At 36.7% G+C, this 13,962-nt stretch overlaps 1 protein-coding gene across 8 annotated transcripts in view; it reads right to left on the bottom strand.

Moving 5' to 3' along the window:
- LOC6033279 (solute carrier organic anion transporter family member 4A1) overlaps nucleotides 1-13,339 on the bottom strand; it is a 50,948-nt gene extending 37,609 nt beyond the window's left edge. The window contains exons 1-2 of one of the 8 annotated variants that reach the window (XM_038255828.1): nucleotides 13,173-13,339; nucleotides 6,834-7,469 (exon numbers count right to left, since the gene is read on the bottom strand). In XM_038255828.1, coding sequence (XP_038111756.1) covers nucleotides 6,834-7,146 — 313 coding nt within the window. In that variant the 5' untranslated portion in view covers nucleotides 7,147-7,469; nucleotides 13,173-13,339. Of the gene's footprint in view, nucleotides 1-6,833; nucleotides 7,625-12,759; nucleotides 13,103-13,172 lie in introns of those variants that run through there. The other 7 variants (XM_038255826.1, XM_038255830.1, XM_038255829.1 and 4 more) reach the window with 7 other exon arrangements.
- Nucleotides 13,340-13,962: the final 623 nt, after the last annotated feature.

Raw genomic sequence — 13,962 nt, 5'->3', positions numbered from 1 at the left:
ATGTTTGCTCCTTGTTCCGAAAGTGAGGGGTTCGAGAACGGGGGGTGGGGGGGACCCCAGTTTGGGGTTGCGTTTTTATGAACATGCTTTCTAACCGCGGGAGCACCAGTTGTGTGATCAGTATAGTTGGAGCCTGCGCCAACCCTTAAGTAAACCCCCCTTGCAAAGATGCTCGTAAAATATTGAATCTTATCAGTTAAACCCTCTCCATCGCGAGGTTATTTTTTACAAAGTACCCATGCAAGTGTGGTCTTCTGGAGTTGATTTCCTTTTTTTTCTGAGGAAGAAAAAACCATTCAACGAAAATCAATGATGAGGAGTTTTATCCTTGGCTGAACTCGATCATCACCCATATGGGACTTGTACCGGGAATTGTTGGTTCCTGCTTTTTGGTGCAAAGTCACGTTTGTGCCATTTATAACTCCCAGTCTTTACAGTCGAGAAGTCGATGAAGGGGTTGTGGAATTTCTATTCGATAAAAATATCATGTGGAACATTAAAAACACGTTTTTACTTTTCATCAAATAGATCAGAAAATTTAAAAAAAAAACAGAAATGCAGTCCATTAAAATTAATAACTTCTATTTGAAAAATTATGATTTTGAGCAATTAGTCGGCAAAGCTTTTTTGAATTTTTCTAGCCTTGTAGTAAATATTCTCAAAAAAAAATATTAGTTTTGGAAAGTTTTAGTAGTAAAATAATATAAAATATACATCACACATACACATACATAGTTAACTCATTAAATCAGTATGTTATGTATAATGTATCTCTGCGATTTTTTTTAAATAAAAGTTTGAAATATCAGTGAATTTTCTAGAATTTGCTGTGATTCAGCTACGAAAAAATCATCTAAGATTACATCGCACTCAGAATAACAATCCCATGGGACTGCGTTATCAGCTTTAATTAAAGTAAATCACCCATTCATAAATTAAACTCTGTTTAATATTCAAGCACCTCTCTATCACTAAATCAAAGCTAATCACACCATCCACTCTCAAATCACATCGAATAATCTTCATCAACGCGAGCGCCAGAGTCTCGGCCCGACACTTCAAACACGAACAAAAGCAGCGAACCGAAGATTGGCAATGACGTTTTGGAATTTTGACAGTTTGGAACGCATGAATTACCCCATTATCGGTTTCCCGCATGGGTGATGTGGAAATTGTTGCACATGGTTGAAGTTGGGAATTTTGCAACTTATTTTAATTTATGCTAAATCTCAAAATTTAAACATGAATCTACAGCGAATCGTTATGAAAACTAAAGATACACTAAAGGTACGATGATTTGATGTGCAATCTTTATCAGAATCGCGATAAAAGAGGATTAAATTGAAAAATAATAATAAAATCAATTCTGGTCTAGAATTTAACGAAATTGTGTCTGTTTTGTAAGACTTAATGTTATTGCACAATGGTTATAAATTTTTTTACAAAAAAAAAGTAAATTTTTCAGTTCGTCCACAAACAATCCCATGTTTGTAAACAAACGACGCCATATTGCCAATGTTGTTCGGTAGCTCATATCAGGCCATCGCCGGGGCCCTGGCGAGCGCAAAACCGTTCGTGACACGTCGCGGCAGCCAGCAGCAGCATCCCTTGTTGTGACACCCATCTGTCATCGTGTCGCGTGATAAGTGCTATCAATCTGGCTGATGCTCAATCTGTCTCGTCCTCCGTCGCTGTCGGCCATCAGAAGCATAAACAATCGTTGAAGTTCATCGCAAGTGGCAGCAGCAGCAGTTCGCATCTATTAAGGGGGCGGCGCACATCATTAGTTATGATTTTGACGAGTTCATTAAATTTGTCAACTTTAAATCGTATTGACCGCCGACCGCGTCGTGGTGGGAGGGACAGAGACGGAAGATGGTGACACTTGAACGCAATAAACGGTTTCGGGTGAGGGCACTCTAAGCTGGTGCGGGTTCTTTGAAAATAAATAAATTGTTCGCTCTACAGCATTGCCTTGGCGTTCTCGATTGCGAGATTCCTACTCGAAACTAGGTGTCCGAAGGCTTGATTGTTGAGGCAATTGCAAACCTCTTTTTACAGCTTAGCTTCCATCCACCTCGGGATTCGAACTGACGACCTTTGGATTGTGAGTCCAACTGCCTACCAGCGACTCCACTGAGACAGAACCCAGGGAGACGACTCCTACACCTGGACTGAGCTAACGACCCAACCTTTAGGGTAGTCCGGGGCCAACATTTACTTCCCGTCCGACGGAAGGCGTGATCAGACAAATCTCGTCTCGAAAAATGCCACCGGGACCTTCTGGGATCGAACCCAGGCCGACTGAGTGGGAGGCAACCACGCTTATCCCTACACCACGAGTCCAGGCCCACGGGTTCTTTGAATTTTGTTTTAAATCGGTTCAAAGTGCATTAATCTTTATTTAAAATTAATTAAGAAAAACTGTCCGGTGATGTAGTGGTAAGCGTGGTTGCTTCTCACCCCAGTTAGCCTGAATTCGATCCCAGACGGCCTGGGTGGCATTTTTTATGAAGATAATTTCCCTCAATTAATTTTTTAGACCACATTTTGAAATTATTTTTGTTGAAGAGATCAGAAAATTTCACAACACATTTCATTTTTCAACATTAAATTCGAACCAGTTTTCGAGATTTCGTCAGTTGAAAATTACAGGTTAGGCCGTTGCAAATATTTTTCAAAGTCTCGCGAAAAAAAAAATTCCGTCGATACCTCGATATTTTGAAAAATAATGAGTTCGTGCTCCAGGGAACAACTTTTCCAAAGAATGCGAAAAGATTCGTCAACAATTAAGAATGTTAAAAAAAGAAATTGTAACATCGTCGCTTAAAACTTCAAACTTTTTTTCAAGCTCTTTTGGCAGCTCTTGTTGAGTTTTTCAGAAAAGATTAAGGTGAAATTTCAAGAAATAGAATAAATGGTCGAAAAGGCGGCCGTCGTTTAGCCTTAATTTCAACAAATGATTATCATTTTATCATATGGAAAATCTCGCCTCCAGAAAATTGGCTCCAGCTTCAATACACGAATAGAAATCTTGTTAGCATATCCGGTAATTCTATGGTTTTGAATTCGTAAACTTTGAAATGTTTCCAAAATGTTTTTTTTTTTCGATTTCAAAGAACAATGTTGTCGATTTTGAAAACATTTACATCGAAATCGAGAAAAATGTTGATGATTTTGGAAACATTTCAATGTTTACGAATTCAAAAACATAGAGTTACCGGATATGCTCACAAGATTTCTATCCGTGTATTAAGACACTAAACTCAACCAAAATTTATCTTGTTCAAAGACGTGAAAATTCGTCTAATGAAAAAACATTTTATGTGTTTACGCACTTTAAAGTTTCATTAACTCAACGAGATTAGGAAGCCAAACAAATCTTTTTTTGCAAACTACTTCTTCCCACAAATTTTCTTTATTCTTCAACACTTTTCTTCTTTCATTTGTGCACCATATTAGATTCACTAATTATTTGATGAAATCTCCATGGATAAGCTATACTTATCAGTAAGCACCAACTTATTTTTGGAAAACTACCAGAAATATCGTTTTTTGACGCTAATAAAACAATATATTTGTCACAATTTGCTCGTTTTTCAGCATGGCCGTGCTGGGAAAAAATGTATTCATCTTCTTTGTTAGTCAAAACAAAACAAAAATTATTTCTAACTAAGCTTCAAGAAGCTATTAGAATATGGCAAAAAATCAAATAAACTCGCATTTTTTGTGTTCGACTGTTTTCCAAACTTGCAAACTTGTTTGCGACAAACTCACAAAAAAGCCAAATGTATGCATGCTGACGTTTCTGCAAACAAATGCAAGCAAACAAACAAAGCAGGCAAACTGACAAACTGTCAAAAAGTTTGTTTGTTTGCGAGGTTGTTTGTTTGTTTGCCATAGTCTAATAGCTCCTTTACAACTCTGTTTCAAAAGAAAATTTCGATGTTTATTTTTAATTTGTTTCCTCTTATTGTTAAGAACTCTTTAAAAGAGGGGTGGAAAAGTATATCTACTTTCAAAAACTTCAAATAGAATTTGAATTGGCTTATGTTATAAAAATATGTTTATGTTTTATTATTATTGAATTGTTCATTGTGACACTGTTAGATGAATTCATCATGAATGTAAACATTGACATTTTAAACTAAACTTAACAAACACATTTTTGTTTGGTTTCAAATGATAAACAAAAACAGAAAAACATTCTAATTATTTTTTAGACCACTATGAAAGTTCAGATTTCATTTAGGCCGATGCAAATATTTTTCAAAGTTTCTGTCCCTCGTCTCTGGCCGAGGACAAAAACATTGAATAAAATTGATATCAGCCTTAGTTATGACTTTTTGAGCAGTTGTTTATTTCGCAAAAAAAAAATAATAATGCAACCTCAGATCACTTAATGACCCGCAAATTGACAGCATCCATTGCATGGTAGATCCCACTTGAACTGTTCTGTCACTTTCAGTGACAATCGACTAAAGAGTTTAAATGTCCAAACTGCCCCATTCTCCATGTTCAATGCACAGTGGTTCAGATCGCAAAAATAGGTGTAAAATTGATTTTTCGAACAATTGTGAACCTTTGTTGTCTTCCGGAGTGTTGTTGCAAATGAGTGGTCCACAATTAGGGGTTTTTATTTTATAAAACCTAACCTTCCAGGAATATTTTTGAGATTGTTTTTTTTCTAAAAATTTTTTGTTAAGCATGCCAATCCAAGCAACTTTATTAAAGACATCAAAACTTTATGTCGCAATCTACGCCTCCTACTCCTCTACTAATTTTGTCTATAAAATCAGAGCAAACCCTTAAAAATCAATTTTTTGAACGTAGTAATTCGGCGATAATTTTTAGAGCAGTAATGATACGAGCATTTTTAAGAACTCTAAAAAAACATCATTTTCTACTTTTTAAATTAATGTTGGACTTAACAGTTAAAAGCTACTGCAAAAAAAAAACAAAACCTAAAAAAACAAGCTGAAATATCTCGCAAAAGCGCAGGCCACAATTAATGAGCCTTTTTCAAGGGAAACTATAATTTTAATTGGTTGAAACACGTTAAAATACACATTTTTTCTTTAAATTTTAATTTAAATTCATCTAATTTTCAAGGGAAAGTATCCTAACGAAACTCGGAAAATGTCCAACTATATGTTTTACATGTAATTTTGACCGCTGAATCTGAATCTGCCCTCAGGATTGAACCAAAGCATTTTGGCTTGGCTCAATTCAATAGGCTCCAAAGAAACATTTTTTTTGGAAACCTAATTTTTCACCGCATTTTGCGATCTTGACCACTGTGCACTGGAAGTACCACTCATTATGATGGTAAATAAAGTTATCATGTCATACTCAACTGATTACGTGTGGCTTTTTCACGCGCCCCCCATCTCGGGTGTCCAATTTGGTTGCCAAAGGTTGCCAAGGGGACTTGGCGGAGGAGGGGGGAGGCTCGGTAGAACTCTATTGGGACTTATAATTAATGAGTGGGTAGCGTGAAATTGAATTTTAAAGCCCTGCTGCTCCCCTCCGTTTGCCCGGAAGTGATTCCCACATTAAATCATATAATCGTCCGTTTGATTTATCGAACCATTTATTATTGCATTATACAGCTGTTAGTCGGGGCGGTGCACTTCACAGTCAACTGTGGCCAGGTTGAATGTTTTTTATTTTATTTTAAATTTATTTTATTTCATTTCAGTACCGAGTACTGCGGTCACTTGTTGAGCGTAGGGTCGGGTCGTAAAAATTATGCCCCGAAAGCTTTCGCCCAATTTTGAACGGGGTTATTTGTGGGGGTGGGGGCCCTTTTTGATCGGCGACAAGTATTTATGACACAACCGGGAGCATAAAAACAATCGCGACGAGCATCTGTAATCGACGGATAACGAGGACCAGATGCAAATCTCGGTGGTCCTCCTCCTACTCCCCGGCTTCAAACTCGCGTAAGAGTGACAAAGCGCAGCCCATAAAGGTCTAATTGAGATTTATGTGATTTTAACCAAATTACACATTATGGCGTGTTTTGGGAGGAATAAAATGGATGATAAAACCGATACATTATCATCTCGGGGCTTGGACCGCCGCGTGTCGCCTCCATGGCTGTTTATCATATCTCGTGGTGGTACTTGTTGAGTATGATTTATAGCAGTGTAAAATAAGCGTTTATATGTAGTGTGAACTTGAGGTTCATAAAATAACTGATGTTAACTTAAAATTCTTGCGAAACCTCGAAATTTGCAGGAATGGAATAATCGCAGAAAAATCTTTTTCGCATGCAAACTTTCTTCACCTGCGAAGGAGAGAGGAGGCTAAATGCGCAAAAGAAAATCGCTTCTGAACTTTCCGAAGAAAATTAATCAGTAGAAGATTTTTTGTGAATCTCATTGCTAGCACCACTTCTTTAATTTATTTCGTTTTGTTTACATTACATTGTTCATCTCCGCAAAGTTACAGGTCATTTTTCGACGTGTGCCATTACACCTGCAAATGTAGTAGTGAAATCGGTGTTTCGATGAATAATTCAGATAATGATTTTTTTTTTTAGTTTCCCTTTGCCGATCTTTCGTGCGCTAGAATGGAGAGCCATGTTCCCTTTCGATTTTTCCTCTTGATAAGCGTTAAAAGATTTTCTTCTGATAAAGATTCTTCCATCGCTGGTTATGAGTAATTTGAGGAAAAATGAGGATATTCAACATTTGAATATGTTACGTAAGACATCCTGGATTAAAACAAAATATATTTTTTTGCTGTGAGCTGTGTTCAGCAATCAACGGTATGTTTAAGTTTGAAACATGTGAAAAAATAAAACCAAAACCTCAATCAAAACTCACCTTGCACGGCCCCCGCCCAGCACAGCCAAAACAGTGCCCACTTGGGTGTCATGAACCGCTGGATCCAGCGTGGCCGCACTCCGAACCACCCACAGTGGTGAACGGTGGGTTCCTCTTCTGACGACTTTCCGACAGTTCCTTTGCCCGGTGATTCCGATCCTCCCTCAATATCAGCATCGTCCTCGCCGGCGACGCTGACCGCTCCTTCCCCGCCGACCGTGGTCTCCGTCGGGGTCGTTTCCAGCGAGGACGCACCACTCGGCAGTTCTCGACGGTTCTGGCCGATTATGCCATCCAAACTTGTTGATGACATTATGCTTCGCGCGGTTCGCCTCTAACTCCACGAAGGTCTCTCCGTACAGTTCAACTGACTACACTAATTAGTATTCCAATTCGATATCCGAGCACGTGCCGCTGTCCAAAGCAAAATCTTTGGCGTTGCGACTTGATTTTTATTCAAGCTTCTTGCCTTCACGATTCCGACCTGCCTTCACTGGGTTTCAGCAACAAACACACAAACACTTTTCAACATTTCATTTCGGACATCTCAAGGGTCTCTCTCGACTTCATAACCCACACGCTGGGTTTCTGCTTTTCCTGCAAACAGTCAGTCGTTAGTTCAGTACCTCCCTAATCCTAGGAATGCACTCGTCCTCTCCGTGGTGATAATCCGCGGGCAGTTGCTGGCGATACGATACTAGCTATGGCAACGCCAACTTTGGCACGATAAATCACCTGGACGCAGCTCAAAACTGCTCGAAAAGGGCCGTTACATGGGGTGTATTCAATCACTCAGTTTATTTTTTAATTTTTAACAAATTTTCTAAAAAAACATAAAGCAAAAACAATATAACTAAACCTTAACATATTTGAAAAAAAAATCAGGTCAGGCCATTCCTGTTTAGCGAATACCAGCCCTAAACAGGATATTTTCAGGTACTTTTGTATTTCATTGATTTATTTGATTAATTGCAATTGCAAAATGAATTCATAATAGTAAACAATCAATTGATTCACAGTAAAAAATTATGAAAATGTTGATGGTGTAATTTTGGAAGGTGAATAGAGGGGCTCAAAAGCGGAACCGTTTTTGAGCTGTCAAAGTATTGTAATCGATCATTAGAGAAATTATTGTAAAAAGCAATTTTGGTTTGCTGATTTTTTTGTAAGGGATGTTAATTGTGTAAGGGATGGGATTCCTGCTGACTAATTCCCTTGCCAGTGCCCATCTGGACGTCGCTTTCATCAATTAATTCCCGAATTTTGAGCATGGGTCTATTTTCTTGTACAAAACGTTATTTTTCCATACGATATACTTTGTCTCGAAATGTGCACTGAACATCCGAGAGCAGTCGCTTAAATTTTGATCCAAACCGTCTTCGCAAAACTTCACCCACTTCTGACGCAGCTCTTTGTCCGGAAGAGCCCTTTTTTATCCGACCGCAATTTGTGTATGTGCAGAAACGGGCAAAACCTCGTGCAAAACGCTTCATACTGAACCAAAAACTTAAAAAAAATATCCACAACTGATTAAAACACAAATTATTACAAGAAAAAAGTCACGCTTGTGCTTGAACCACCTCCTGATGATTTTGTGATGTAATCAAAGAAGGATCATTCGAAAATCACGTTACGCGTTCTCTTTTTTACCCCCAGGTTGAATATTACCAAAATGATGTAATTTAACCTCAATTTAGACTGAAAAAGTGACATTACACTAGAAATGTGGTAAAATTACACATTTTCAGAGGTAAAATTACACATTTTTTTCTGACATAAAAGACCCCTTCCCAGATGTAATATTACCATCATTTTTTTACTGTGTTGATTCCTTAAAAAATATTATTTTTGGCATTATCTTTTGTTTTATTCTCTGATTTTTGGGAAACATTGATAAATAAGATTTTTTTCAATAATCTCAAAGTGTCATGCTTCGAAAAAAATGAAAGATGCATGAATAAACTATAGGATACTTTGGACAATTTTACACTAAGCACAACTTAAATTAGTTTCTAGATGTTTAGTTGTGTACATGTTTAAGTATTATTGAAACAAAAATCTAAAATATCTTCAAATTTATAGGCACTTTCAGACACTTTTCTGAGTAGATCTGGAATTTTTTTTCATCAAGCTAAAAAATTGGGTTTGGTATCAATTAAAATAGAAATTTTTATGAAGGAAAATAATTTCTAAATAACAATCTTGGAACCTAATATTCACTTAACCTCAAATTTATTTAAAAAATATTAAAACTTAATAAACTAAGTTAAACAAACATTGAATTCTAGAGTATTTTTAAAGGTCCTATAAGCTGTTTTGTTTCATATGTTTATAGGACCATTTAAAAAAACTCTATAATTATAAATTGTTCAAAAGAAACTTTGAAAAAACAATCAATGTGCGGTAAACAATACAATTTGCTGACTTTAGGCTGGAATTTGTAAGAAACGCACTGACTTTAAAAGTCACTTTCGTTTAGAGACCATCCATAAACCACGTGGACACTTTAGGGGGGGAGGGGTGTGGCGATTGTCCACGCTCCATACAATTTTTTTTTATGGACAATTGTCCACGAAGGGAGGGAGGTTGAGATTCCCAAAAAAGTGTCCACATGGTTTATGGATGGTCCCTTACAATACCTGTGCAAATATTTTCAAGAGAATAGAAATATTTTTTTGTTTTCTATGCAAAAAAAAATAATTCCCTCAAAGTTTACATTTTTTGCAAACTAATGATTGCAGAATACTCAAAATTCGTTGTTTTGTCACGATTTTTTTCAATAAATAAAAAAATATATTTGTCCGTCAAACGTTTAAATTAGTGCAGCGTTTTATAGGAATTTAACAGTTCTGCTCCATGATGTTACATTTGCAATTTTGGATTGGTGATTTGGAGAATCTTTCAAATGAGATCAATTCATAAGCCTTTGCAGGGAGGGTAAGATAATTTGCTGTGGTGCTCTTTCAAGGAAAAAAACATTAGCGCTATCAAATCATAAAAAGAGCAATTCCAGCTCAAATCAGGAATTTTTCTGGTACTTTTGTACCCGACCCTCTCCGATTTCAATGAAACTTTGTAGACATGTTATCCTAGGCCTATATAAGCCATTTTTGTGTATATGAAGCCAATAGTGCTCGAAAACAACATTTGAGAAGGGCGTAAGGTATTTAAATATTTTTGTATTTTGTAATTTAAAAATTACTGTATCTAGAAGCCGTTGCATCGTATCAAAAAGTGGTCAAAGACAAACTTGTAGGAAATTGGACGGGCTTTCTGAAAAAAATACACTGAAACAAAAATACACGCCACATCTATGAGATTTTTTGATTTTTATGTCTAAAACTTAAATTTAAAGGTGATGTCACGATTTTTTTTCGTTCAAAATTTTTGAGGGAATAGCCTAAAATGTTACCAAAAGACTGACGAAAAATGCAGGATGGTATGTCTCTCCTAAAAAAATACAAAAATCATTTACTAAAACTGTTTTTTTGAAAAGTGGTCTAAACGTTAAAATTTTTAAAACCCGGTAGTGGCAATCGATTCTCCAGACAATTTTACATAAAAGTCTCCATATTGACCATTGTCCTATGTCCAATCCTTGGGAAGATACAGCGGTTTTAAAAATAAAAATGTTGAAAAAATAGGTTTTTTGGTGGTTTTTTGCAATTTCTATATGACAGACTTGGTTTTTCAGTCTCGTAAATATTTTTACCGGAAAGCTCGTCCAATTTCCCATAAGTTTGTCTTCGACAGCATTTCAATTGGATGTAAGGGCTTACAGATATAAGCTTAACTACATTGCTAATAACTGAAAATAGAATATTTTTTTCAGTGTGGTAGAAACCTGGATAGTAAATTTGCTTACCTAAATATAAAAACGAGTCAAATCAAAAAGCTGTCAAAGGCAAACTTATGGGAAATTGGACGAGCTTTCCGGTAAAAATATTTACGAGACTGAAAAACCAAGTCTGTCATATAGAAATTGCAAAAAACCACCAAAAAACCTATTTTTTCAACATTTTTATTTTTAAAACCGCTGTATCTTCCCAAGGATTGGACATAGGACAATGGTCAATATGGAGACTTTTATGTAAAATTGTCTGGAGAATCGATTGCCACTACCGGGTTTTAAAAATTTTGACGTTTAGACCACTTTTCAAAAAAACAGTTTTAGTAAATGATTTTTGTATTTTTTTAGGAGAGACATACCATCCTGCATTTTTCGTCAGTCTTTTGGTAACATTTTAGGCTATTCCCTCAAAAATTTTGAACGAAAAAAAATCGTGACATCACCTTTAAATTTAAGTTTTAGACTTAAAAATCAAAAAATCTCATAGATGTGGCGTGTATTTTTGTTTCAGTGTATTTTTTTCAGAAAGCCCGTCCAATTTCCTACAAGTTTGTCTCTGACCACTTTTTGATACGATGCAACGGCTTCGAGATACAGTAATTTTTAAATTACAAAATACATAAATATTTAAATACCTTCCGCCCTTCTCAAATGTTGTTTTCGAGTACTATTGGCTCCATATACACAAAAGTGGCTTATATAGGCCTAGGATAACATGTCTACAAAGTTTCATTGAAATCGGAGAGGGTCGGGTACAAAAGTACCAGAAAAATTCCTGATTTGAGCTGGAATTGCTCAAAAGCAAATAGCAACGAAAAAAAACGTTCTGATAAACTTGGAGGAACTTTGGAACATTGCATGAATAATACAAAAATAGCAGTAAATTAATTTATTTTTTCAGAACTCGAAACTAAATTAATAAGAGTAATTTTTACAACCCCTCAAAAACATAATCTGGGAAATTCTCGAATGTTTGGCAGGTGAAACACTCGCTTCTAATTCCATCAAATTTGCTGATTTTCACTTTTTAAACAACTTATTTAGTAAAACTGTTGATATAAACTTGCTTGCTCACTTCCTATTGATTTATTTATCAATTGAAATTAGTATTTTTTTTATATATTTTATTAGTAAATAAAAGCCAATTTTGGCAATTGTCAATTGTGTTTTTTTTTAAGTTATAATTTGAAATTAAATATCAGCTGAGCCACATTTTATTTTTTTTGAATCTAAATAAAAAAAATCAGCAGCTAAACTTTTCTTCTTTGCTTTTTATTTAAAGTGTTTATAAAAAAAACTATCAGTCAAATACATGTTGTGATCTTTTCTAAAAAAAAAGATAGGATTACGAAGCTTGATCTTGAGTCGGAGCCAACAGCAAATCCAATACCTTTCTTTATTAAGGAATGCAAAAAATATTAATTTTTATTTTATGGATATCGAAAAACACAAAACAATTCAAAGTATTATTACTTACTAAGATTTCTCTAAAATTTCAAATGAAAGATGAATAAAAAAAAGCTTTTTATCAAAAATGTAGGTTAACTTTTAAATACAATGTATTCGTCAATCAAAAGTTTCCCTCAAAGACGGTTTCTGAAAGTCTCATTTAAATTATCACTTTTTGTAATAGTCCACCACCACCGCACCACCTTGGAAGTGTGCACTTGGACTGTCCAAGCATCGATTACCCAAAGGGTTTGTTCAAATATTACGTCCAAAGATTTTCGGGATTTTAGACTCCCCCCTCCCCCTTGTCACGCACTTTTCCTATACCTTTAACATGGGCTGTCACAAAGCCAAGACCCCCCCCCCTCCCCCTATTCATGGACGTAATTTTTGAACGAACCCAAAGTCAATGCCAAACACCCCAGCAGCGGTGTGTGTGTGCGCCAAGTTTACGCAAAATTATGCAAAGTCCACCTTAATCATGATACAATGAAAACACCCCCACTCTTCTCCTCAACACTTCTCATTGACTACCCGGTATCACTACGGGCAACTCTCGGTGCTGCTGCTGGTCGCTAACAGCATCGATTCTATGCACTTTGAATAATAATAGCGCAACACTCTCACTTTCAATGACTCTTCGCGTCTGGAAGCCCTGTTTGCTGCCGATAACCGTCAAACTATTCCACAGAACTCGTGAGTCTCGCCGGACCTTTCTTAGTCGGGCTATTCAACGGCCAAGAATAGAGTCTCACTTCCGTCCAATTAAAAATTTTACTTCAATGGCGGTTTTCTTCTGATTCCCCCTGTGCTGACAATGATGATGACAAATATCGCACACTCTTTAGGAAGCTCTCTAGAGAGCTCCAGATTGGCGTCACTAATCACAGCGATCTTCTAGCGCGCGGAGGAGGGAACCAGCCAATCCGCACTACAAAGACTTCACTGATTAGAGCTCGTACGCGTGTGACAAGATCTGCCGCGATTACTCATCACCGAGCGTTGAGATAAAGCTGATAAGGGGGAACACTTTCTCGCACCTTACAACGATTCTTTTTCAACCACCTGTGTACCCAGAAGTAGAAAGAAGCCCTTAAACGACGGTATGAACTCACTGGGCGTCGCGACGCTACTGAACGTGGTAGAGAAGCAGAGATTAGCTTGCATCCACCCGCGAGCACATCCAAACGGAAACTGATCGGAAGCGTGCCGACGACCAGGAATGGTTAAAGTGACACGAACGAAGCACGCGCGCCAACTCACGCATGAACACCAAGCTGGAAAGGGAGTGAACTGTGCGGCGTGAACGTCGAGTGAAGCATCGCGGGGGAAGGATTGTTCGTCGAGTGGGTACGGTTTCATTCAAGACGAGTTGCACATTTATTTATCATGGTCGAAAATGAGATATTTCTTGATTTGTTGAAAAGTACTGTGCATCGTCGTAAAAATAAACAAAAAATCACAATATTTCTAAACAGCAATATCAAATGAAAGTTAGACTCAAAATCAAAAGTGGCCCAAAATTGTCAGGAGGTTCCTTGGCCCAAATAATAAGACACTTTTTTTTATTGTCCATCAGGGTGGTTTTAGCGAAAATATTAAGCAATTCGACGGTAACATTTCAAAAGGCATCATGTACATTTTGACACTTTCTGGGTTATTGCATATTCTTAAAGTACTCCTTATAAGCTACCTCTCCACCATGAGCAAAAGTTACTTCAGAAAAGTCTGTTTAATCATGATTTTAAATAAAGTAACATAAACAAAATCTCTGCCATCAGCAGTCCCTGTTTATATAGCCCTGTCAACCTGTCATGTCATGCATCATGA

This window comes from Culex quinquefasciatus, chromosome 2 (genome assembly GCF_015732765.1).
Source record: "Culex quinquefasciatus strain JHB chromosome 2, VPISU_Cqui_1.0_pri_paternal, whole genome shotgun sequence".
NCBI classification, from domain to species: domain Eukaryota; kingdom Metazoa; phylum Arthropoda; class Insecta; order Diptera; family Culicidae; genus Culex; species Culex quinquefasciatus.
This window is presented reverse-complemented; position numbering and strand designations above follow the sequence as displayed.